The sequence below is a fragment of the Quercus robur genome, chromosome 8 (assembly GCF_932294415.1).
Source record: "Quercus robur chromosome 8, dhQueRobu3.1, whole genome shotgun sequence".
In the NCBI taxonomy this organism is placed as follows: Eukaryota; Viridiplantae; Streptophyta; class Magnoliopsida; order Fagales; family Fagaceae; genus Quercus; species Quercus robur.
Window position 1 is genome coordinate 61,159,905 of NC_065541.1, and position 25,909 is coordinate 61,185,813.

Below are 25,909 nucleotides of genomic sequence, written 5' to 3' on the forward strand. Positions count from 1 at the left end.
CCCGGCCCGGCGTTAAATCCTCATAAACATGGTGGCAGTCTCTTCTATTGCATGTATCATTCTACAGTGCCACTTGCATCTTTGGATTCTCTCCTATAGAATAAAATTGAATAATCATTATATATATATATATATATATATATATATATATATGTAAGGGCACGAAATTTAGGGGCCCAAACCCACTTAAAATAGTGATGCCTGTACCATCCAATTAAGTCCAAATAGATAAATATTTGTTTAGAGAGTGGAGAAAACAAGTCGGGCTCAAGTTCGAAGATTCGAATAAGAAGGAAACGAATGGAAGTTAAAAACAAATAGTATTAATGGTTCTTCTCAAGTCCACCCGAGGACAATTTTTTTACACAGGGATATACACTTCTCTCTCTCTCTTTTTCCTTACTGTTCTTGTTCTAATTTCTTTTCCTTGATTCTTTTGAGATCCCCTTATCTAGAAGTTCTCTTTCTTTATATACTCTTATGCTTTTTGCATTCTAGCCCTCCATCTGCATCCCTTTAGGTTCTCCGTAGGACACTTGTTCCATTAGACTTCTGCTGGAGGTGGTAGAAGGGGCTGCTTAACTGTGAATCTATTGTTCATGTGTCATTTCCTCATCAATGTAGTTGAGAAAGTTGTTACTAATCATTTAATGTGGATGTAGTAGGTAAGGTTTCACAGGAAACTTCTTTCAAATACCTTGACTTTCTCCTTGAACACCATTCTCTCCACTTAGGTTTCCAGAAGAAATTTTGTCCCTTCCCTCCTTCTCTGCGAGCAAAGCCACTTCTCAGGTTTAAAGTGCTTCCACCTAATGAATGAATAATGGTAATAAAGGTCTTGGTCTTCCTCAGTCCTCAGGTCCCCATGATATTCAAATTAGTTTTTAATTAATCTAAATTTATATTATGTATCTAATTTAATTTTCTTAATTTTGGTGTCAAGTGACCCATTTTTAGTAGTCAATGTGAAAGTCGAGATGATCATCTCACTTATGTAGATAAGACCATCTCATCATCAATATTATTAAATATTTCAATGTGTAAGCATAAGTTATAATCTATCATTTTAGAGTTTTGGGATACATGATAATTTATCAAAGAGTCCGGTTATCAGGTGTCTTTAAAGCATATGTTAATATACCAATTTAAGAAAGTTTTGATACTACTTTCATGAAAAATATTATAAAAAATATTTCATAACTCAATGCTTTTAGTAAGTCCATTTACTTTCTCTTTTTATCAAATAATCAAATAAAATTCTTCTAGATCTCTTTCATTACTCATTAGTGGTACGAAAATAAATCATTTGAAAAATTTTTAGAATGAAGCTAGCAATAGCGGAATGGACAAAAAATCTTTGTGGGGTTTATTATGGTTAACTCTATCTGTTGGTAAATGTGTAATACGTCGTAGACATTATGATGAAGATCTCAAATAATCCTTGACCAACATTGCTTAGAAATTACCCATTAACCACAAGTTTAATTAACACCCAACTTTTAAGATGGGAGCACAATTCCCCTATCAATGAAGTTGTGTTGGAAAACAATAGCATGTCCCTAAGATAAGCCAAGTCCAGCAGTCCATTACATAATGATAATGATTCTCACTATTTTTTCTCAGTACTGTTTAAACATGTGTATCGAATTGTTTGGTAAGCGAGAGGAGTTTTACTGTTTATGGGGGTCTCTCCTAGTCTTATACAGTGGAATTGCACTATGATTCCAGCTGTGATGATGAAGGGGATTCCTTAGAAATTTGTGTTGTAGCTATCTATGCCAATTGAAGGCGAAAGCTGGAATGTAGATAACGAGATCTATTTCTTATAATAACCGTACACCTCTTAGTATTGGACATAATTAATCCTTTGAATTGAGAACTATCTTTTTTAGGTCGGTTTGGTCTTCGAGTCAAACACAGAATCATATAAATTTTGCTGAAATTTTGGACAACGATTTCTAAGTTGATAAAAGATTAATAAAATTTTGGGTCCTCTTAATAAAATGCTAACGGATGTTCTTAAGATAATTATTAATAGAAAATACTAAAGAGTGTCTTTAAGGTATTGGTTAACAATCTATTTTAAAAAAGTTTTAACATCACTTTTATGAAAAATGGAAAAAATTGTCAAAATATTAATTGCTTCTTTTTTATCCCATAAAAACTTTATTTAACTTGATTGTTAACTAATACTCTAAGAACACTAGTAAGCATAACCCATTATTAATAACCTATTTTTTTAAAAAAATTTAACATTACTTTCACAAAAAATATAAAGAGTCATTAAAAAATTTATTATTATTTTTTATAAAAAATTTCTAAAATTATTTAATAAACTAATGCCATTAAGACATTGGTTAAATATTCTTATTAAATTTTACAGATACTCTTTTGTACTAAATTGCCATTGCCTTTTCTTTTTATTTTTTATTTTTAGAAGAGGCAAATTATTTATTTTTATTTTATTTTTTTGTAAAAGATAGGATTATTAAATGACACATCACTTTCCTTTTTATTTGTAATCTCATGTGATTCCTCGAAGGACGCGACCCTGTGATGGCTCAGCCATAAAGGCATAAACTAGTAAGGCATTTGCCGACCTTTTGCCTAAGGTGAGTTGGATTATTTTTTTCTTTTTTAGTAACTTATTTATATTTAAGTACTGTCTTACAAACCTTCAAAAAAAAAAGTACTGTCTTACAAAATTATTTTTAGATATAATTGTGTGGACCTAGATTTTTATTGAAAAACTTATTTATTTATTTACTAAAAATTGGTTAAAGTATAGTAATACCTTAAAAAGTAAGACTTCAAAAAAAAAATGATATATACAAATAAACTAAAAAACTTAAGAAATTATGATTTATTTTTACCAACTTTGAACAAATAAGCTTTCAATAACTAATAGGAAGGAATAGTCTTAAGCCATGTAATAATCTACCAAAAAAATACCTAGTCAGGGTTGCTGTTGGACCCAATGGCAAAAATAAAACTGATTCAGTAATTTTTTTGGTGGCTTGTGCCTCTAGCGATTTGTGGCAATGGATTTGTGGCAATAAAGTCACAATAATTTTTATAAAATGATAATTGTTAATTGTAAATAATAATAATAAATATGCGTGGTAAGCCTAAATGAGAACTAATAAAACATGTCAATTCAACTGTTGCAAAAATGTTACGGAAATTTATTATTATGTTTGTAGTATACTCTTCGATAGTTTGTTCAGCTACTAGTTTTTGTTGTGGTTTTAAGATTGAGAGAATCTTTTTACTTTATTTTATGTTCTGTTAAACCCATTTCGGAGCACCTGTGAGGTTTAGAGAATGTTATATAATTCTGGCTAGAAGATAAAATTATCCACAGCTTGTAGGTTTAGAACCTTGTCGTGTCGAAAGTAAAAAAGGGTTCTACTCTACAATCATGTTTCATTATTCAAGAGTGTGATTGTCAGAGAAAGAGAGCTTTTTTTCTTTTTTTTTGGGTGTGTTTTAGCAGGTGAGTGTTTTTGGTTTGTCGTTTACCAATAGAGTTAGGAAATAATACATTGTTGCTTTTTTAGTAAAGAGAAGCTGAGAGTTTGATACCTCTTTGTTCCAGTCAAAGTATAGAGGATCTGGGTTCTAGAGTTTGTCTCTTGCTCAGATAAGATTGAGACTATTCAGAAGTCCCCTGTAAGCTTTTCCTTCACTTTCTTGGGTATGTCTTGCAGTGGAATCAAGTGGATTTTCAGGTAGACTACAGCTTATGATGGTTTTTTGGCTAAGATATTTCAGTGCAACTTGAGCTTGTTATTTTGATGATTTGAGGTAAGATCAGAAGTTCTCTAATGTGATTTGAAGGCAAAGATGAAATCTTTGAGTAGTGTAGGACTTGGTCTGAGTGTAGTTTTTGGTTGCCTTTTCTTGGCTCTTGTTGCTGAGCTTTACTACTTATTGTGGTGGAAGAAGAGGTTTGCCAATGGAAGGATTGAAAATGACTACAGCAGCCCCGCTAGAGAGCTATTCTACATGTTTTGCTGGAAAAAGTCTACTTCTTTGAGTCACACAGCTTTGGATCCCCAGGAACTTCGTGCTTCTGTGGGAATCGCAGGCACCCTTGTCCATGAACCAGAAGCCCAGCTTCATATGCAGTCAAACAAGGATTTTTGGCTCAAACCCTTTGGAGAGGATGACATAGAGACAGAGTTTATGAGGCTAGAAAACCTCTCAGGCCCTCCAAGATTCCTCTTCACAATTATAGAGGAAACTAGGGAGGATTTAGAGTCTGAAGATGCCAAGTCTAAGGGTGACAAGAGTGGAAAGAATTCAAGAAGTAGAAGCTTGAGTGATTTGATTCTAACAGTGGAGACTCCATATTTGACCCCTCTGGCTTCTCCATCATTTTTCACTCCCCCTCTTACTCCACAAAAACAAAATGGATTCAACCCTCTATTTGAATCAGCAACAGATGCAGAGTTCAACAGGATGAAGTCATCACCTCCTCCAAAATTCAAGTTCTTGCAGGATGCAGAGGAGAAACTTGAAAGAAAACTAATGGAAGCAGCTCAAGAAAAGGTTCATATTGGCGATGAGCTTGTTCAAGAAAACATAAATAAAGATTCCCATTCAAAGTTTCATAAAGATGAGGAAGATGGGCCTTTCATCACAATCATTGTGGACAGGAACAAGGAAAGAGAGCTTATTAATCACCATTTACCACAGTATCATTCAAGCACTTCACAGGTACTTCCTCTAGCTTCTTCACCTTCAACATTCAGAACACAGATTAACAAGGAGCCCAATTTTCATTAGAGTTTGATTAACCAATATGAAATGGTTTTGTCTTTCTTCTCCCCCCACCTTTGTATCTTATTGGATTTTTTTCGATGTTTGTCAGTCTTTTTTAAGATTGTATCTTATTTCTTCTGCGGTGTTTGGGGATGCTGTTAGTGTTATAACCTTATAGGTTAAACTTGCTTAACCATTGTGGAATGTATCTTGAATTTTCAAGGTGGGTCTGAGACTCTGATGCAAGTGTTGGGGAGACCTGTGGGGGTTATTTGTTTTATTCAATCTCCATGTCTCCACAGTGTCTAAAACCTGTAATCATTCTTGTGACTGATATTATTGTCGAAAGGGCACTGTAAAATTCTTTCAAGGCCATGCCTTTCTTTCCCCTTAATTTTCAGCCTTTAGCTATTGTCCTTTTTAATCCCTCACTTTTGTAGTCTACAGCTTTGTTTTTCTCTGCACGCTTTGTGATAATAGTTGAGAGAAACATACATAATAAAAGTATAAAAACACACACTGCTGCAATGTCGTTATCTTTTACTCTTTTTTGTTGCATGTTTAGTTGTTTAATTTGATAGGGAAAAAATATTTTCTGACTATCTGATCAAAAACATAAAAGAAAGCCAAAGATGAAAGAAGGTTTGGTGGGCCAAGCAAAGGGGTAGTTTAGGGTTTATGAATGTAAATGGATTTCATGACATACCATGTAACAAAGTGACAAAGTTGGATAAAGGAGATTGTGAGATGCCTTTGGGCTTTTTCCTAAATAACAAAGGACGCAATTGCCCGTGAAAATGTCTCGTGCTTGTAGGCCGAAAGCTGCCCAACATAGAGAATCATTATATGCACTACTTTTTATTTGCTCTTTGGAGTATTTTGCTTGATTTCTTTTATTTTTTTATTTGCTATGTCACTCAAGCTGACCCAAACCAGGTTGTTTTCGTTATTGTCCTGTCCTAACATGACACAGCCACACAGGATACAACAACAACAACAAAAAAATTCACAACGGCTGAAATTATATATTATGATCGATATATTATAAAATTGATATCATTCTGATCAGAATAAATTTTGATAAAAAAATAAAAAGTTGGCTTTAGCATTGCTTATATTAATATGAGAATACAATATGTACGGTGATGCAAAAACATTTACTAACTGTTGAGGTGATATTCTGTAAATTATGTAAATAAAAATGGAATAAGCGATGGGCTTAATCAACTATGTGAAAATGATGTCGCACAAATTATAAATTACGAAAAAAAATTGTGAAAATTTATGTCTCTAGCCTTGCTTATGCGAATAACTAGTAACACTTCAGGAAAGATTTTAGAGTCCAGGGTCTTGACCTCCATGAGGTATAACTAACAGCTCAGGGTAGTGAACTGATGCCCACCAAGAGTTCTTCGTCAAAAAGAAGAGAGACAAATTGCATACGGCTAACTCAAATGCCTAGCCTATAATAACCATAAAATCACTACTCAAATCACTTAAAATATTAATGGAGAAATAGTTTAAGTAACTTGGTATATGGATGTTCTGCAAGTGGCAAACCTTATATTTGGATGTAAAACTGGAATGCTTACTAGTGTAATCACTAGTACTTTCGAGAAGTTGGTTTAAATAGTGTATGACTACGTTTTAAGTTCTGAAACAGACAATATAATGAGCTGATCAACCTTGCCCAAAGCAACCTTGGAGAAAAGCAAAAGTTAGATACAGACAATATGGAAGCTCAAAATAAACAGCATCTCGCAAAATCAGGGATTGGCAGCATCAAAAACATTAACCAGAAGACCAGAACAGCTTTTGCTTTTTGGAAAGAAAGGCCAAAACAACTTAAGAACAGTTAAAAACATGAGTCCCCATAGAGGTGGGGTAGAATTTTTTTGGGAGGGTTTGAAGGACGGGCAAGAATGCTGTGCCATTCAACAATAATAATCACGAGTCATGACAAGGTCAATCGCAGAACAATTCCATTCCATGCTTCACATAAGGGAAAAGAATGTCTTAGAAATACATATGTAGAAGGGTTTTTATTTTTTTAAAACTTTTTAAAAAAAAAATATTGCTATTATTATTTTGGGTAAGTAATACAGATACAAAACGCCTACATCTATTTTATGTGGAATGTACATTAAATGGACAAATTAAATCACATGAATTCAATAACCAAGCACTGCTTGCCAATTTGGCCTGGCAGTGCAACCATTTCCAGATGACTGTTACAAAGCCAACAAAATAAAAAAGAACAAATAAGTCAGATCCCTGTAGCAGCCTGATCTGTTATACCCAACTCAACACACAGTGAGCTCATGCCTGATTCCCCCAGGAGGCTGAATGCGGTAATTCCATAATAGGAGTGGTACAAATCCGGAAATTGCCCTGGGAACTTACTGAAACCGCCAAACTGGTGCAGAAACAAATTTCAGCGACGGAACTAGATTTTCAAGAGAGATCATCTAAGAGAATACTTAATGATATCCTCATATCAGTAGATTTTCAGACCGGGGGAGGGGGGGGGGGGGTTAAGTTTTTAGTATTATCAGCATGATTTGTCATTGATTTTAACTTCATTGACAAAAAATTCTTAAAACATTTTTTTACCATTGTATACTAGTATTTCTCCTCCCTGGCCTTTTCAGTCACAGATCATATATGTAATTCCATCAGTTGATACTGATAGTGAAGATATTTGGCTTTATTCTTTAAAACTGCCAGGTATGATGGCAGGCTTTAGTCACCATAGATGTATGTCAGTTTATTTCTTTCCATGTATCATGGATGAGATGGATGAGACTCATCAACTGACTATATTAATCCTATGCATTGGGCATACAACTAGAAGTAAATACATGGCCAATGGGCAAGAAACCTTCAAAACACCACAGTAAAATCTTAACTAAATATTTAAGCTGAATCCAAATCTATTAGGTAAAAGGAGAGGCATCATTACCTCAGACTGACAAGTCAGCAAAAATGCATGTAATTCTTTTTCATCAATAAATTTGAGGCCCCCTAAGATTCGTAAAGTCGCTCCAACCCTGCACAAACAAATGGCTCTTGTCAATGTGCAAAAAACTCCATACCACCCCTCTGGAACTTCATAATGGTTTCGTGGGCTTACCAAAATGCATAACATGTATCACTATCTTTGTTAGGTCTACCTTGAAAACCACCATTCATTGCCTGCCTCTGCAGCATATAGAAAAGAAGAGTATGTAAAAATACCTTTACAGCCATACAGTAAAAGGAGTAGTAGAACTACTTAAAATTAAACATCGAATTGACATGATCAAATATTCAAATAGGAAAACAATGGAGACAATTTTCATACGCAGTTTACTCTTTTCGCAATTTTTGAAGTCATAATGTTTATGTTTGTCCATTCAGTTGATTATTTAAATTTAAAATCACCTTCAGGGGTTTCCATAATTAGATGAGAAAAATACCTGCAAGATCCAACTAAGCAGCAATGGCACATTTACAATAGATGATGTTGTACTATTGGACAGAAGATCATCTCCAATGAATCCCATTAATCGGAGAGATGCAACAGCACAGTAAGTTGCACCACCTGTGGTACTAAAATGAACACTGTTGGTAAATATCATCAAAAAAAGTCCATCTCTGGAGATCAAGAGAACTATAGCAAAGAGCTAGTTTATGCATATCCAAGCTTGTTTTCAATTTTTAAGCTTGTAAAGAAAGGACCATATTAAACCAAAAATCCCTGAACTCCCCCCTTCCAGATGAGGGAAACAATAAAAGAAGACCACACACCCTATGAGACTAGACAGTTGGGAATCTAATTTGATTATGGCAGTAATTGACTTAGACTTAGTCAACACGTGGTTGAATGGAGTTTCATCTTCTGACAAGATTCAGCATCAAAAATAACCTTGTGGTACGTAATCCCCTCGACATCCCCCCCCCCCCCCCTCCCCCCCCCCAACAATAAAAAAAAACACCCAAAACAAACAAAAAACAATGGGCAAAAAGAGAAGCATCTCAAACAAGGTGGAAATGAATCTCAAACAAGGTGGAAATGAATCAACCTCGCAAGGATCATGGTTAAGCTACAACACATAAAGAAATAGGTCTTCTTTACAGATCTCTGAAAATAATTTGGTGAATGCTGACCCAAAGAATCAAAATGGAAAACCTTGGAATCATGCACGGCAGTTATATGGTATGATATGGGAATAGAGGGGGAAAAAAAAAGGGCGGTGAGTCAGTGACATGATTTCTCCACACCATCCGCGTGAAAGAGATGCTCTTTGACTAAGATAATTCTTTTGTAAGTGCTTTAACTTTTTCCTGCTGTTATAAAGATCAGACATGAGGAAAAGTAAGAGATAAAATGGATTTTGAATGATGATTTGTGAAAGATATTACATGAAGCAAGGAAGAAAAATTCAGACAAAAATAAGGAAAGTTTCTCTCCCAAGCCAGACAGAATCATCTTAGTTCAAGTTGTAAATTAACAACCTAGATATAACATATATCTGAGCTTTAATCTTCTAATTGACCGCTTCAGAAATCATAGTACTAGATCATTGCTGTGATTGAAGGTTCCATAAGGACGGTTACAACACTGCAACTAGTAATAGCAAGACCTTTTTTTTTTCCCTGAAATTTCAATGCTCTTATTGCTGCATGTTTACCATCCCACACTTCTTCTTTTTTAAAAACCTATTCAGCCTCCTCACGGTCAATATTCATTTGAACAGACAATAAAAATTTATTGAACCTTTAAGACACGAACAGCCATCTCTTCTTACCCCCTCTTGTTCCATTTTTTTTTTCCTTGCTTGATAAGAGTTTGAATGTAAGCCATTGGAAGGGTATTGTTGATAAAGTTTCCAATAAGTTGGAACCCTCAAGACACACAAATTTGAGAGAACATAAATCAACAATCATACTGGATTTATTTAGACTCACCATGAGATTCTGAACCAGGTGTTAATCCAAAGCCACCATCATATGACTGAAAGCACAGCATCAATTGTATGTAAGTATATGTGCACAATAGCCATAATTTGCAAGATTTTGATAGGTAGATAATGGGGAAGGGGGAGATGGAGTTCGAACAAGAATGAATGCAACATTGAAAACCACAGGAGGGCTGCATAAAAGAAGAGTGCTCAAGAACAGCGAACTTGCACTACCTGGCAATTTATTATGTACTCCTTTGCTTTCTCCTTATCCATGCCCCTCCAATCCTCCAACATAAAACAGATGGCAGCTGAAACAACAATGAGTTATTCTTAATATTTCATCAAAGAGCATATTGAGTTTCCCAAACATATCTATTTCCTTACCTGCACAATACATAAACCGAAGATCTGTCTCTGCCCCAATGTGGATGGGCATAAAACTGCCAAGAAAGGAAGACTCAGAATTATTCTACATCAAGGGATGATCAAAAACTTACAATACGTTAAGGTTTTATTTTCGGTAGGGATGTTAGAAAACCATAGTAAAATTAATTCAAGCTAAGCAATGTATTCCCACAGATAGCATATTAATCAAAAATCTTTTTAATTAAAATTTTCCTTTTTTATTTAATTTGTTTAACTCTCTCTCTCTCTCTCTCTCTCTCTCTCTCTCTCCAATCATCACCAAACCAAAAATCCCAAATCAAAACTAATATCATCAAACATATCATTGAGTACTGTAACATCCAGTGACCCAACCAACCAGCCATCAAAATCCCTTTGGCCAAACCCTAAACAAGCCCAACAACCAAGTCCCAATCACCACAAACAAATGCAAAACCACTACCTTTGAAACCCCATCACCACTAACCCATCAGTGCTGTGAACTCCACAAATCCCCACCCAAAGCAGCCGCCTCCATCGTCTCACTGGCAAACCCATCACAAAGACCTACAAGCTCTTGTTTTGATCTTATGATCTGGTTGAAATTACTCATTTATTGTTTGCTTTTTTTTTTTCTTTTCTTTTTTTTTTGGGTTGCTTAAACGATTTTTTGAATCCACAAACTCACCCTCCATCCACTTGTGTGGAAAGATGAAGAGCCGTTTGAGCTAGAGCTCTTGAACAACTGCTTTCACAATTTGTATATGAAGGAAATGGAGAAACAAATTATACATAATTTTGGAGAAGTGACAGTATACTGCTTTGAGGAAAAGAAAGTAAGAGATCCAAGAACATTAAAGCTTACCTCCCATCAGGTTGTTGAAGGTTTCTCATTGATGTCAGCATCATCTCAGAGTCAATACTAGATAGATTATAGCCAACAATCTTTAGTATGGATAGGGCACAGTATGTGCTTGCCAAATGACTACCATTGTGACTCATAACCTTGGATAAAAAAGAAAAGTTTACTCCAAGAAAGAGTATAAAATATACATTTCCATAAGCTTTTTACATAAACAAAATCATTTTATCATATAAATGCACAAGAAATTAGAATAAAATATAAGTGTGTGATTTTTTGTTATACCCCTCTACTTTCACCAGGAAATTGTGAAGTTCTGGAACCATGGAACCCATAAAATTGTCCTGCAGAAAATCAACAGATATATGACACTTCGTTCATTTATATACTCCTGCATAAGGATTACACATGCTTGAAAGGGAAATGCTCCCACATGACTTACAAAACAAAGAGAAAACAGAGATTATATATGTACGTTAAGTGACAACCCCGAATTACCACATATAAAATACTCAAAGTTCCAACCCAATTAAATTAGATCAGTTTTCCAAGCAAGAAGCCCTCTCTTCTTTTCTTTTCTTTTTTCATAAATAAAACCATGATAACTACAATAACAAGTCAAATATGTTGGGGAGAGAACACCTTGAGTAGCCCATACCATCATTTGGTTCATCTTCAGATTTTGGGTGAGCTTGAAAGGATAAAACCCAACTGGAGACCGCGTCCTTGTCAACCTAAAATATGTATACATCAAACCCTAATTATTATTATTTTTTTTTTGCCAAAACACTTGGTTTAATTCAACCATAGTTGGAAAGATAATCAAGTGCCTACCAATGTATGTTCATCACAAACCACACTATGACATAGGGAATAGAGTAAGGGTAAAAAAAAGTATCTCAAACTCTCATTTCAGTCATTATGCATATGAAAAAGGAAAAGTACTAGTAAAAATTTGAATTCTATGCTTCATGCTATCTTAATTTACCTAAAGAAAGTTCACCACAGGAAGAAGTTGTAACGGAAACATTCAAGTGGAAAACATTAAAATCTCAACTCACTTAAATGATTAGGAAGTTGCATAAATACAGTCAAATTATAAAATCAAATCCAAATCCAAAAACACTAAATTATTTCAATTTTATTTACATAAAATTCACTAACATTCCCAATAACTCATAAGTCATAATCACTCGAAAGTCGAACTCGAAACAAATAGCTAGAATAGTATCTGCCTTCTGTTTCCATTTCCCCCACATTTCCCATATCTAAATCCGGCTCTTCTTTTCTAATCAGAATTTGTTACAATTCAAAATCCATGATCCAACCCTAACAACACCAAACTCAAAAAATTCATTTTTAAAAAAAAAGCATTAAATTTCAAAACTCCTAAGCAAACAAAACAAGAATTGCATAATTTTGAATTAGCCAAATTACTATTTTGGTCCCTGAATTACACTTCAACGTCCAAAATTCCATTCCTAAAGTAAAAATTTAACAGTTTCGTTTTCAAAAAAGAGAGTAGCTTGAACCGTTTTCAATCTCCATAGAAGTTGTGAAACTATAAAAATTGAAACACACAATAGTGAATATATATGAAATTAGAGAGTCAAATGACAGAGAAAGAGAGGTACGCGATCGATAGAGGAGAGTAGATCGAGGCCGGAGATGACGAAGTAAGCGAGGGTGAGGCGGTTGATCTCTTGGCTCTGATACTGCCACGGCAAAAGCTGGTACATCATCTGTAGGAAAGTCACGTGCCGATCCTTGTCGAACTCTGGCTTTGAATAAGAATCTGGAGGCGGAGGAGACGGTGGCTCTTCCATTGGTTCCAACTCCGGCTCCGCCATTTCTTTGCCTTTTTCCGAGTTCTGAGTCTTCTTCTACTTCTGCTGAGTGTGATTTTTTTTGTGATCTGAAAGGACAAAGATGTCTTTTTCGCTCTCAAAGCAAGGCTCAGCCCTTAGCTCCACTTTGCGAGGGAATCACGCAACCTAGGCCGCCACGTCAGATTATAACGCCGTTAGAGTTTACTAACTCGGATGACAATTAGTTTCAATAAACGGCATGTCGTTTTATTTCAGCTCCCTAAAACCTTGACTCACTCCACTCACTCCATAAAGGCATAAACTTAAACCCCAGCTCAACCTGACCCACCTCTCTCTCTCTCTCTCAGTCTCAGTCTCGCGCGCCCACGACATTCTTTTAGTAATTTCGTCGAGCACTTGGGGTGCGAGGTCGCGAATTCCATACACAGAGTCATGAAGGGCAAAAAGGCAACGGTTTTAACTTTTGCAGAGAAATGCAAGGTTTTCCTATCTTTCTCTGAATTCAAGCTTTGTATATGACTGTATTATTATGTGGTGGGCTTTAGAATAAGACTTTTACTATTAACCATAAACATGTGTTGCAGAATATACTAGCTTCAAATTGGCAAGGCCATCTCAATACCATTAAAGCTGATGCTAAAGGAAGGTACACAGTACAGTCTTAATGCCTCTTTGTCAGCTTTGGCTTAGACTCTGTTTGGTTATTAGAAAAATAGAAATGAATTTTGAAAATCATCACAGGGGTTCTGTATAGAACATGTAACATGAGGCTCACTTCTTCTTTTTTTGTCTTGAGAATTTTAGTTTCTTTTCTTTCTCTATTTTCGGCAACTAGTATTGGTAGTTAGTTTATTTGATAAGAAACAAAGATATTGTTGTACATTACTAACATGGATGGTTGTGTTAGCAAGGAGGATATCTACACATCAAAGGTTAAGTACATACTCAAAAGAGGGAAGCCATACATTTGGGTGCCTGAAAAGGATTTGCATAATGTGGTAAGGTCCTCTCTTTAGTGCATTTTGGTTTTGTACGCACCCGAAAAGGTCTGATATCTGTAATTGTTTTGTTTTCTTCTGTAGAACACAATTATCGACGAGCGTGGTTCATTTGCTGTGACCAGTCCCTTCCCAGGCCCACTGGCAAGCTTACTTAGATTGGCAAAAAAGGTTGGTGATGATTTAGAGTTGCATCACTTCCTTTTCTTTTTTTTGATAATTACATCACTTTTTATCTTGTTTGGAATGATATGGTACTTAGTTGAATGAGGGCAAGATATGGACCATATGGTACATTGTTACATGAGCGTATCTGTAAAGGAATAATTCTAAATTGGAAGCAATGCTGTTGATTTATTGACTTCCTGCAGATTCCGGCTCGGGTTGCTCTAACTGGGGATGTAGAGCCTCTTAAAGATGGAAAGGTAATCTTAGCACCACTTTTAGTGATAATGGAATATGCTACATCAAAAAGAATAGCTTTTATAGAGTGATCTGGTTTTGTTCCTTTTTAATTTAGATTCTAGCACTGATAATTTTGCTTGAGCTGTTTAACTCTTTTATCATGGTCTTCAACTTGGCAAGTCAGTTCATGATGATGTTACCTTGAATTTAAATTTTAGAACATTCATGATATTCTAATGTTTACTGTGACTTCCCAGTCTTCATTCTCAAATTGTTGCTAGCACAAGAATTTTAGGAATGCTAAAACAGGAGAGCATCATAAGAATATATTTAAGTATAAATTATTTAAGCATCACAAATATCACAATAACATTTGATTAAGCATCAATATTTTAGTTAGAATATTAAAATTTCCATAATTATTACATTACAGACAAACTTCTTGACAATGAAATTCTGGGAAATGGGAAAAAAAGTAATTGGGACAGGTTTGTAGATGTAGGGGTGTGGGTGTGTGCGTGAATCAATTTATTGGTTGTAGTTTTTGTTCATTTAGAATTCATTTTCACAAGAACATAATGTAAACTAATTTTATATATTTCATGGTAGCTTGAATCCTTGCACATCACAAAAGAATCTTCAAAATTTTGTATTATTGTACGCTTTGAGTGAGATTAATGAAATTATAATTATTGTTAATTTTGAAATTTGTTACAAATTTCCTACTTTGACTTGACTACCTCTTTGGGCTTTCTTAGTGTGAAAGAGAAGTTGTCTTGATTACCTTTTTGGATTTTCTTGTTATAGGCTCAGTCTGCAGCAGAAAGCCTTAGAGGAGTCATATTATCTGAACAGAAAGCTATTAGTAAATGCAGTTATACAGTTTCCGGTGTATTAAGTTCTTCTGATCTTAGTTGTACATCTCGAAGTGAAAGTCTTAAAGAGCTACTGGAAGGGGATGAAAAATATGTGGTTTATAAGTTTAACTTAAGGTAAACCACTTCCACTTTGGATTGTTTTTGTCTTGTACTGTATGGTTAGAGTTTGTCGAGCAACTGAATGTAATGATTGTTGTCATGCGAAGACAATTTTATCACAAGTCTTCAAAGAAGTTCTAACTTCACAATTAGCTTGCACTCTAGAAAAAATGTCTGTTTCATGTTCATAAAGTTATTAAAGCAAAGGAACTACCTCATGTACACAGGATGTATTCATAAGATAAGGGTCGTACCTACTTATCAAAAAAAAAAAATAAGATAAGGGTCGTACCTAGTACACAAATTTCCCACCTTTGTAGGGTTTGGGGGTGGTGATTGGTAGGTAGCCTGATGCAGGGAATGTGATGGGCTGTTTGTGTATGGTTTAGAAACAATGAAAGGCTGAATTGCTTAGAACACATTGATAGGTGGATAAGTATCTCTGCAAGAACACATAGTTCCAATAGCACACAAAGGCTAACAATTCATTCAATTACCAAAAATTGATTTACAAAGAGCTTACATTCTACTACTTATACTAGTTGCTTGGCATTGGCAGCGTCTAGATGGTTGACAAGTGTCTAAATCCTATCGGCTAATGCTTAAAAAATCATCTAACTAACTAATAACTAATTAGTTATAAGAGGATTAGGATATAGCTACTTGAAATTGCCCTGCATCAGGACTCTCCCTCTTAAGGAGCACTTGACCTCAAGTGCTCTTGGTTGCCACAAGATTTGTATGAATTTCTAGCCTTCTAGGATGATGCAGTTGCCCTGTATAATGAGTTTGCTGTTGTTGGTAGCACACCAAATGTTGCTGCCTCTGCACAGCAAAATCCCACACAACTGAAACTCCAATGTAGATGCATTTGCATTAGGAGGACTCCCTTTCTTGAAAGCAAACTTGTCCTCAAGTTTGGTTGACCCTCCAATTTTAAAGCCTTCTTCATATTGACCATTGGTTTGGGACTTGCTTTCCCCTTATTTGGTTGCAATGAGTAGTGAAGCACCATATTGTGCAAACCACGTGTGCTGCATCTTCCTCCCAAGATGGCTTGCCTATCGTAGTTACATGATTGTATGTCTACTTCATCACAAAGAATGGAATAACAACCTCTTGAAACTCTAATTTCATCTCCTTTATGCAAGCAAGACAATTTATGTTGATGCTTCAATTCTTGTTTGTTCAAAATCTCTTGTGACTCCATATTCTCATAACTACCTTTCTCAATCAACAAGTCACAAATTCTTCCTTCAATGCAGAAATTAATTGCAAAAATTTTACCTTTATGTTGTTTGTCTTCCTCCATTTCTTGCTTTGGAACTTGCAAGGCCTATATTACTAATGATAAATCCTTTTCTTCCTCAACAATAACATCTTCTTCTTCCATAGATTGATCATAAACAGGTTCAGCCACATATTTCATGCTATCACTCATTTCTTTCCCTTCTTCACCAATCAATGTAATTATCAAAAATAGGCTGCCTCACGTCATGATCTTCTAACTTTTCAACCAGCAAATCTTGATCTTCAAACGCTTCTACCAGCAAGTCTCAATCTTCTAGCTCTTCAACCACCAAGGTTTTACCCTTTGACAAAACAGGCTGGTTCTTGGCTGGTACCTTGGAAACTTCATTAGATCCAGTAGTATTTGACCCAATCTCAACATTCATGGTTGGCTGCCTCCAATGCTTAGTGAAGTTTGATACAGCACCACCACTTGGGCTGGTTATTGAATTGAAAAGGGCTGATTGTGATCTCTTTGTTTGCTGAGTCTCAATCAACATTTCTCTATTCGCTGTGTTTGAATATGTCCAGCAGTTGTGCAAGTTGCTGTAGTGGGTTTGGATGTGGCTTGTGGCTGTACGGAAAAAATTGCTTCCTGAGTTTCTGTTTCAGCTTCTCCCAAATTTGAATCTTGGTTTTTCCTTCCCTCAATCTTTAAATCTTCAACTGCTCCCACCAAGATCTTGCCTTGCCTCTCAAATTAGTTGCTGCCCATTTAACTTTCTTGGATTCTGGAATGTCATAACAAGCAAAGATCTCTTCAACTTGGCTAAGCCAATCCACAAACTCCTCATGATCCAAGCTGCCATCAAATTCAAGGAATTCAATCTCAAATCTTGATTCCCAATTCTGGTTTGGCATCTTTGGTTGAACCATCACAGTATTGTGGTCATACTTCTCTTGTCTCCACCTAGGAATATGAACAAAAGGTTGATCATAATCCTCCTCATATAAAGCTACACTTCCAGCAGTATCATGCTGGTAGTATTGCTGTTGTATCTTCTTATCTTTTCTCAACTGTTCAGTCAAGGCTTGTAGTTGCCTCCTCAATAATTCCACTTCAGCTTCTAAGCCATTTTGAACCCTTCTCCACCTTGGTCCGTTGGCTACAATATCATCTTCCTCTACTACAAGAACAACTTGCTTCTTGCCCTTATGTTTCCTTGTCTTCTCAAAAACCATGGCTTCTTGCTACTACAAACTAATAGCTAGCACATATGAAGGCTTTGGTTTTGGTAAGAGAGGTATTTTAGGCTAGGAAAAGCAATCAAGACTGAATCTTGATAGGTTCTTGGACAGAAAATGAAGAAACAAATTGCAAACGAACTTGAATCCTAAGGATCTCAAGCTCTGATACCAAACTAACGCAGGGAATGTGATGGGCTATTTGTGTATGGTTTAGAAACAATGAAAGACTGAGTTGCTAAGAACACATTGATAGGTGGATAAGTACCTCTGCAAGAACACACAGTTCCAAATAGCGCACAAAGGCTAACAATTCATTCAATTACCAAAAACTGATTTACAAAGAGCTTACATTCTACTACTTATGCTAGTTGCTTGGCATTGGCAGCCTCTAGATGGTTGACAAGTGTCTGAATCCTATCTGCTAATGCTTAAAAAATCATCTAACTAATTAACTAATTATTTATAAGAGGATTAGGATATAGCTACTTGAAATTGCCCTCCATCATAGCCTTGCTCCCAATTATTTTTTAGAGAGGCTAATTCCCGAACAGGATGTATACATAAGATAGCCTAAAGAATTATAAGTCTTTTTCATGTTCTCATAACACCCATTTCTCTGGTATTTGCTCCCCTACTCCCACCAATGTAAAAATAATCAAAAGCAAACTGTCTTTCAGTGTTTGTTTAACACCTAGCTCCAATTTATCTCTAAATTCTCAATTATTATAATAAACACTATATATGTTATAAGTTTTGATATACACATGGATGTCCCTGTGTACATGATGTGCCACCAAAGGGTAGTACCCTCTTTTATAGAGCATATAAACTATGATAAGTGAAATATATGGAATTAGATGATTGTGCAATTTGATGTTTTCATCATACCATATGCAAACCTACTTTCAAAATTGTATGCTTCATTTGCTGCTCTCATATGCCAATTACAACTGACTTTAAAAATCTTTATTATCCAGATCCTCCATGTTTATTGATGGCAATGGAGGCACTTATGAAGTAGATTTGGAAGATATAGAGTCATCTAAAGCGGATCCACTAGGTGAGACCATCATCACAAGTAAATTCAGAAGATAGTTACTATCTTCAGCACAATTGCACACATATATCTGCATAAGAGTACTATCTCTTTTGTGCATTCCTACTTCTCTAATTATGTGTTTCATTTGTCTCGTGTAGCACCTTTCTCTGCAAAGCTAATTGATGGCATTAATCAAAATGAAGCAAGACGTAGAGCTTTGATGCTCTTTTGTTTTGAATTCTTGAATGCAAATGCTAGGGTAAGACACTAACCCATATCACGTTTCTATTATATGTTATGTAATTTCATTTCAATCCATTGTGTGTATTCATGCTAGTATTGCATTTTATGCTCCTTTTTACAAAGAATAGATTTATGAATGACTGCAATTTAATAGCAGAATTATTCTTGAGTATAGTTTTGTTGTGTGTCCCTATGAGGAGATATCCAGTTGATTCTGTGTTGTCAATACAACAGAACGGGAGGTTGTCATAGTAATCACAACTCCTCCCCCTATACAAATGATGCTCTGTATGTGTGCTTGAATCTGTTTCTTAATAAACCTCACTCCAAACCTGCCATGAAATTGTGCCTGTGTCTCGGTTTGGCAATCTTTCTATTATTAATAATATTCTTATGTTATTTATCAAAAAAAAAAAGAAATTGTGCCTGTGAAGTTTAGGACAGGAAGTTTAGAGTTATTTAATTTTCTCAATATTTTACTTCTGATACTCTCAGAATTTTACAGATTAGCTCTAATATAACAAAGTGCTTGGACAACTGGCTTAGAGCAAATAATTCCACTTTTGGGAATTGTTCATATATTTTTTTTAGGATAAGTGTACAATCCTTAACTGACTGGTCTTTATTGTCATGTTAAGGATGCATACATGCTCTCCATTGATCGCAAGGGATTTGATGTTCTGGGAAAGGTCCCTAGTCCACTATTGAAGGATGGCTCCAGCCAATACCAGTGGAAGGAGTTCAGGTTCACATTGAAGGAAGAGGCAAGTGATGTTGAAAATTTCTGCCATCAACTTGTGGAAATGGAAGAAGAGGCTGTCAAAAAAATATCAGGTTATAGTGGTCTAAAATAAAGTATGACAGAATATTTTCATTTGATGTTTTTTTTTTTAAATGCTCTCAATCACATTTATGTATTGATTTATTATTTTCTTACTGTTCTTAATCCAAGCTATTTATTTATCCGCCTCCTATGCTGTAACTCTGATGTTTTCTTAACTTAGGTGGTTTGATAGTTTAGTTGTATTTTCGTCTGCCAAGGCCAATTGCCGAATAGGCATGGACCCAGAGAAAAGATAACTATTTTTCGTATCATAAGATTCATAATATCATGATTATATTTTGCGCCTTCATCCTTGCTCCTTTCCATTGTTCTCTGGACTGTTCTTTGTCCGTATAAAATTCAGTTTGTTCTCAAGAAAAGATGGTGTTATTTTTCTTCCTGAGAAAAAAATGTTATTCCAAGTTCCAAGCAATGCAGCCATATGCTATTTTCAGTTTCCCACTCTATGAATTACGTCACCCGAAAGGAAAACTGGGAGGAAAGTAATACTCATTGTCCAAGCTCCAACCTTTTCTATATTGCATTGCGTAACTTTTAAGGCCGAGAGCTCTCAAATTTCTAAACCACAACTCCAGATGCAATATTGCACACGACTTGCCGAAGACACACACAGCTCTAATTAACTCTTTAAAAACCAATCTTAAACCATAGTTAACCAAAACATACAAACAATTTAATACAAGAGAAGATGTATAGGCATGGTTTTAAAAACCATAGTTAACCAAAACATACAAACAATTTAATACAAGAGAAGATGTATAGGCATGGTTTTAAAAACTGGATTGGCCGGTTCAACTGGAACCTGACACTAATCCGGTTCTGTTCTTATAAAAAACCAGAAATTACATAAAATACAAGAATTAAAAACAAGAATAACTGTAAACCACCGTTTCAACCGATAAAACCAGAATCGGCTCTTCAAGATTAAGATATTGAAATTTGAAAGAGACGGCTGTGACATTTGAGAATAAGAGCAAAGAGGAGAGAAAAAAGAAAAGAAATTTTAAAAAAATTATTGGCATGAGAATTGGGGACTAATACGTATGGCAGTCATTTGGTTTGGTTTTAAAAAAATACAAACATATAATATATTTATAGAAAATGTGTTACTAAATATATTAGTTTAAAAACTATTTTAACAAACTTTTTATAAAAAAAAAAAAAAAAGTTAGTTATTTTGACTGCTTTTTATATTTTTCCATAAAAGTGTTGTTTTCCTAAAATAGTATATTAATAATTGCCCTAGCAACCAGGATAACAAAAACCCTATATTTATTAAAAAAAAAAAGGTATATTAACTTTTGACTTTCGAGTCAAAAACATCTAATTTAACACCATTTTATTTTAGAATCAATATCTACAAGAAAAACATACCAATCATATTAATAGAGGGAACTCCAATTAAATTATTTAAATTTAATTTAAATAAATGTTATCATTTTGTTACTATTATTTTTGTAATATTAATATGATTGTTTATACTTCGCTTTTTACCCATTTTATACAAGCAATGAAAACTTGTTTTAAATTGTTTATGTTTATTTGGATATATTTAGTAAATAATATGAGTAGTCACTACTTAAATTTATAATTTTAAAATTATTAATTAAAAACCACTCTCCGGTTCATTATTAAAAACCATGCGGATAGGCTGATAAAAGCTCTAATAAATAATATCAAAATGATAAAACAAAATATAGAATTCCAAAACAAAAAGACACTGCCTTCCAGTGTATACCATGAATCCCATATAAGGAGATTATGGGAAAAACCAATTAAAAATCCGCTGAAACAAAAATTTAGAGCTATCCTAATATACTAAAATGTTTGAAAACTAAATTCAATAAAAGCTAAATAAATAGAACCAGATGTTTCATCAAATTAAGAGGTAGAACAATGCATTTAGTCGACCTCCTCAATCTTAGGACCAGCACCACTGCCACCAGCAGGAGGGGGAGCATCATCATCCATGCCACCAGCCATGTCAGGCCCAGCACCCTGATACATCTTAGCAATGATGGGGTTGCAGATACTTTCAAGCTCCTTCATCTTGTCCTCGAACTCATCTGCCTCTGCAAGCTGGTTGCCATCAAGCCATTGGATGGCTTGATCAATTGCATCCTCAATCTTCTTCTTCTCATCGGCACCAATCTTGGAGCTAATCTTTTCGTCATTAATGGTGTTCCTCATGTTGTAAGCATAGTTTTCCAAAGCATTCTTGGCCTCAATCTTCTTCTTGTGCTCCTCATCCTCAGCCTTGTACTTCTCGGCCTCCTGAACCATCTTCTCAATTTCATCCTTGGACAACCTTCCCTTGTCATTTGTGATTGTGATCTTATTCTTCTGGCCGGTGGTCTTATCCTCGGCGGAGACATTCAAAATACCATTAGCATCAATGTCAAAGCAGACGGTAATCTGAGGAACACCCCTGGGTGCTGGAGGAATTCCAGAAAGCTCGAATTTCCCGAGCAAGTTGTTATCCCTTGTTCTTGTCCTCTCACCCTCATAAACCTGGATCAAGACACCAGGTTGGTTGTCAGAGTAGGTGGAGAACACCTGCTCCTTCTTGGTGGGGATGGTGGTATTTCTTGGAATCAAGACAGTCATCACACCTCCAGCAGTCTCCAACCCAAGTGATAGGGGGGTGACATCCAATAGCAAAAGATCCTGAACCTTCTCGTTACCCTCACCAGTCAAGATAGCAGCCTGGACAGCAGCACCATAGGCGACAGCTTCATCTGGGTTAATACTCTTGCAAAGCTCCTTACCATTAAAGAAGTCCTGCAACAGCTGCTGCACCTTGGGAATCCTAGTAGAACCTCCAACAAGGACAACATCATGGATGGTGCTCTTGTCCATCTTAGCATCCCTCAAACACTTCTCAACGGGCTCCATACACTTTCTAAAAAGATCCATATTGAGCTCCTCAAACCTAGCACGAGTAATGGTTGAATAAAAGTCAATACCCTCATACAATGAGTCAATCTCAATGGTGGTCTGAGCAGTGGATGATAGTGTCCTCTTCGCCCTCTCACAGGCAGTCCTCAACCTCCTAAGGGCTCTGGGGTTTCCGATAATATCCTTCTTGTTCTTCCTCTTGAACTCCTGAACGAAGTGGTTCACCATTCTGTTATCAAAGTCCTCACCTCCAAGATGAGTGTCACCAGCTGTGGCCTTCACTTCAAAGATACCCTCTTCAATGGTAAGAAGAGAGACATCAAAAGTACCACCACCAAGATCGAAAATCAAAACATTCTTCTCACCAACGCTGGTTGCCTTCTTGTCAAGACCATAAGCAATGGCTGCAGCAGTGGGCTCATTGATGATACGCATCACATTGAGACCAGCAATGACTCCAGCATCCTTTGTGGCCTGACGCTGAGAGTCGTTGAAGTAGGCAGGTACAGTCACAACAGCATTCTTAATTGTAGCACCAAGATAGGCCTCAGCAATCTCCCGCATCTTAATAAGGACCATGGAAGAGATTTCCTCAGCAGCAAACTGCTTGTCCTCACCCTTGTAGTTGACAATAATCATGGGCTTGTCACCAGGTCCTGGAATGACCTTGAATGGCCATAGCTTCATGTCACTCTGGACAGAGGCATCACTGAATCTCCTACCAATCAGACGCTTGGCATCTGTGAAGCCAGAGAATACAACGTAAATAACAGACAAATATATCACATAAACATACAAAACTTACAAATCTGATAAAGCCAATATAATAAATATATCACATAAACATACAAAACTTACAAATCTGATAAAGCCAATATAGTATTGACAACAACAAAAACAAACTAACCCCAACCAAACTACAACCCTATATTTGTATTCATTATTTACCAAAAAAGCAGCTTTATTTATGTTTAAGTAGTTATCCAGTAAAACTCTCAACTTTCCAAATAATATATAAGAAGAAACACTTCACATTGGAAATAACTCAAAATTTAGCAGCTTCTCTATCGTGCACGATCCTAAATAATTAGATTTACAAAATAATACAAATCTAACAGCTTTTCCATCTAATTTAGCTGAACATGCAGCCAAAACAATACAAATCTAACAGCTTTTCCATCTAATTTAGCTAAACGTGTCACATCTAACCCTTCTAAAAATACTATTAAAAATACTAGAGAATAAACTCCACATAACCCTTCTAAAATCACAGCTTATTTGTCTAAAAAAACTCAGGACCTGTTTGGTACAGTTATTTAAAAAATAGTTTTCATTATTTAAATCCCACAACAGTTTTTCACCCACGTATTTCCACCACACTTAAAACAACGTTACTAAAAATCTCTTACCGAACGGGCCAGTGTTCTTAACTAGTAATCTCTACAAATCGAATCTCAGTACATCAAAACTAACACAACAGCCAAAAACAAATCTTCCATACGAAACAAAGCTCAGATCTAAAACAAAAGCCAAAATATATTTCAAAAAAAAAAAAGTGGTAGTAGAAAATTACCGAAGACAGTGTTGATGGGGTTCATGGCGACCTGGTTCTTAGCCGCATCACCGATCAAACGCTCAGTGTCAGTGAAAGCCACATAAGACGGCGTCGTCCTGTTCCCTTGGTCGTTGGCGATGATCTCAACGCGATCGTGTTGCCACACACCAACGCAGGAGTAGGTGGTGCCGAGATCGATTCCGATCGCAGGGCCATCGCCTTTCGCGGCCATTGCTGCGAACCTAGAGCTTCGAAAAAGGAGAGAGAATGCGGCGTGTGAGAGAGAGAGAGGCTAGGGTTTGAGATTTGTGAGGAAAGGAGTGGGAGCTAAAGGTTGGTATATATAGGTTAATATTTCTGTGCATCAGAGAGGATCTAGAAAGTTCCGTTGGAGGTAATAGTTCCTAGCCGTTGATGTTGGTTTCTACGGACGGTGCGGATTGATTCTTTAGGGTTGCTGAATTATCTCAACAAGGTTTGATTCCCTTTGTGGTGGTAGTTTTTTTTAGATACGTGTGGGGATTCTTTTCTTTGTGGAGTAGGAGTAGGGCTATTCGAATTTATTTACGGGAAATATTAAGGAATTTTTTAAAGGCACTAAAATTATGAAAAAATAAAAAAAGTAATTAATGTTTTGACTGTCTTTTCAATTTTTCATAAAAGTTGTATAAAAACTTTTTAAAAATAATTTATTAACAATTATCCTAAAAGCAACCATTGACACAACCCTTATATTTTTAAAAATTAAGTTTTAATAATATATGCTTTTAGGGTATATATTAGTAAATTATATTAGGAAATTTTTATGAAAAAATGAAAAAGTTACTAACTTCCTTTTTCAATTTCTCATAAAATGGTTCTAAAAGTAAATGATTAATATATATTTTAAGGGCATACATTGACTGGACCCTTTAAAAATATATATGTATTTTTCTTTTCAAAGGTGTTGGGCTTTTTTAATTTTTAATTTTTGGTATGGCACTTTGCTAGTTTTAGGGAGAAAAAACACACACATCAAAGTATTCTCAAAAGAAATTATAAATTTATAGTTTATTCTAAGTGAATTATAAATTTATAGCTTAAGTTATAATTTTTCTTCTCAAAATTTGGGTACAGGATCAATTTGAAGTAGGGGTGTCAATTCGAGTTAGCGTGTCGAATTCGTGTTGTGTCAAGGTAGGGGTATTCGACTAAATGGTTCAACCCTAACCCGACCTATTTAATAATTGTGTCATGATCCTTCAATCCTAACCTAACCTATTAATAAGGCGGGTTGACCTGACCCAACCCATTTAACACGCTTAATAAACGAGTCGTGCTGGGTTGACACAAATGAAACACAACCCATTTTAACCTGCATAATATTAAATATAACATCCATCTATAAATAATTTTTTTTACATCCTAAAAAGTAGTGCATACACTTCAAGTCTTCAACCCACATTCAAAATAATATAGTTCAACAAAAATATAACATTCATCTAGAAAACAAGTTCTTTACACTCCAAAAGAAGTATATACACTTCAACCCAAATTCAAAATAACTAAGTTTAACAAAAATAAAATAATATAGTTCAACAAAAATATAATATCCTTGGAACTCGTCAAATGCTAAATATCAATATTGAAAGAATTTGAGTAAACAGTAGACTAATCCTGACTATGACCACGATTATCATCCATA

The 25,909-nt window shown here is 35.4% G+C and overlaps 4 protein-coding genes across 4 annotated transcripts; 2 read left to right on the forward strand and 2 right to left on the reverse strand.

The window, feature by feature from the left end:
* The first annotated feature begins 3,247 nt into the window (after positions 1–3,247).
* On the forward strand, positions 3,248–5,161 carry LOC126697468 (uncharacterized). The gene has a single exon (XM_050394482.1). It carries the CDS (start codon positions 3,847–3,849, stop codon positions 4,789–4,791), a length of 945 nt encoding a protein of 314 aa, XP_050250439.1. The 5' UTR covers positions 3,248–3,846; the 3' UTR covers positions 4,792–5,161.
* Positions 5,162–6,910: 1,749 nt separating this feature from the next.
* Positions 6,911–12,890, reverse strand: LOC126697470 (geranylgeranyl transferase type-1 subunit beta). Its single transcript, XM_050394484.1, has 11 exons — positions 12,594–12,890; positions 11,618–11,693; positions 11,245–11,303; positions 10,963–11,102; positions 10,098–10,153; positions 9,945–10,021; positions 9,718–9,763; positions 8,226–8,350; positions 7,901–7,968; positions 7,730–7,817; positions 6,911–7,183 (listed from the first exon to the last, which is right to left on the reverse strand). The coding sequence occupies exons 1-11, from the start codon at positions 12,807–12,809 to the stop codon at positions 7,034–7,036; spliced, it is 1,101 nt and encodes a 366-aa protein (XP_050250441.1). The 5' UTR covers positions 12,810–12,890; the 3' UTR covers positions 6,911–7,033.
* Positions 12,891–13,080: 190 nt separating this feature from the next.
* Positions 13,081–19,897, forward strand: LOC126697471 (uncharacterized). Its single transcript, XM_050394485.1, has 9 exons — positions 13,081–13,268; positions 13,373–13,434; positions 13,696–13,786; positions 13,871–13,957; positions 14,158–14,211; positions 14,999–15,183; positions 18,624–18,706; positions 18,844–18,944; positions 19,567–19,897. Exons 1-9 carry the CDS (start codon positions 13,221–13,223, stop codon positions 19,780–19,782), a joined length of 927 nt encoding a protein of 308 aa, XP_050250442.1. The 5' UTR covers positions 13,081–13,220; the 3' UTR covers positions 19,783–19,897.
* Positions 19,898–21,454: 1,557 nt separating this feature from the next.
* Positions 21,455–24,549, reverse strand: LOC126697469 (heat shock cognate 70 kDa protein 2). The gene is made up of 2 exons (XM_050394483.1): positions 24,244–24,549; positions 21,455–23,410 (listed from the first exon to the last, which is right to left on the reverse strand). The coding sequence occupies exons 1-2, from the start codon at positions 24,455–24,457 to the stop codon at positions 21,675–21,677; spliced, it is 1,950 nt and encodes a 649-aa protein (XP_050250440.1). The 5' UTR covers positions 24,458–24,549; the 3' UTR covers positions 21,455–21,674.
* Between the last annotated feature and the right edge of the window lie 1,360 nt (positions 24,550–25,909).

Bases quoted from the DNA above. Each gene is read 5' to 3' on its own strand.
- LOC126697468 (XM_050394482.1), top strand. From the start codon at position 3,847: ATGAAATCTTTGAGTAGTGTAGGACTTGGTCTGAGTGTAGTTTTTGGT.
- LOC126697470 (XM_050394484.1), bottom strand. From the start codon at position 12,809: ATGGCGGAGCCGGAGTTGGAACCAATGGAAGAGCCACCGTCTCCTCCG. The intron at 11,694-12,593 runs GTACCTCTCTTT...TACATATTTTAG, and splicing joins TACTCTCCTCTATCGATCGC to GTTGACAAGGACGCGGTCTC. The intron at 7,969-8,225 runs GTATTTTTCTCA...TATATGCTGCAG, and splicing joins TGCTTAGTTGGATCTTGCAG to AGGCAGGCAATGAATGGTGG.
- LOC126697471 (XM_050394485.1), top strand. From the start codon at position 13,221: ATGAAGGGCAAAAAGGCAACGGTTTTAACTTTTGCAGAGAAATGCAAG. The intron at 13,269-13,372 runs GTTTTCCTATCT...CATGTGTTGCAG, and splicing joins CTTTTGCAGAGAAATGCAAG to AATATACTAGCTTCAAATTG. The intron at 13,435-13,695 runs GTACACAGTACA...TGGTTGTGTTAG, and splicing joins AAAGCTGATGCTAAAGGAAG to CAAGGAGGATATCTACACAT.
- LOC126697469 (XM_050394483.1), bottom strand. From the start codon at position 24,457: ATGGCCGCGAAAGGCGATGGCCCTGCGATCGGAATCGATCTCGGCACC. The intron at 23,411-24,243 runs GTAATTTTCTAC...CTGGCTTCACAG, and splicing joins CCCCATCAACACTGTCTTCG to ATGCCAAGCGTCTGATTGGT.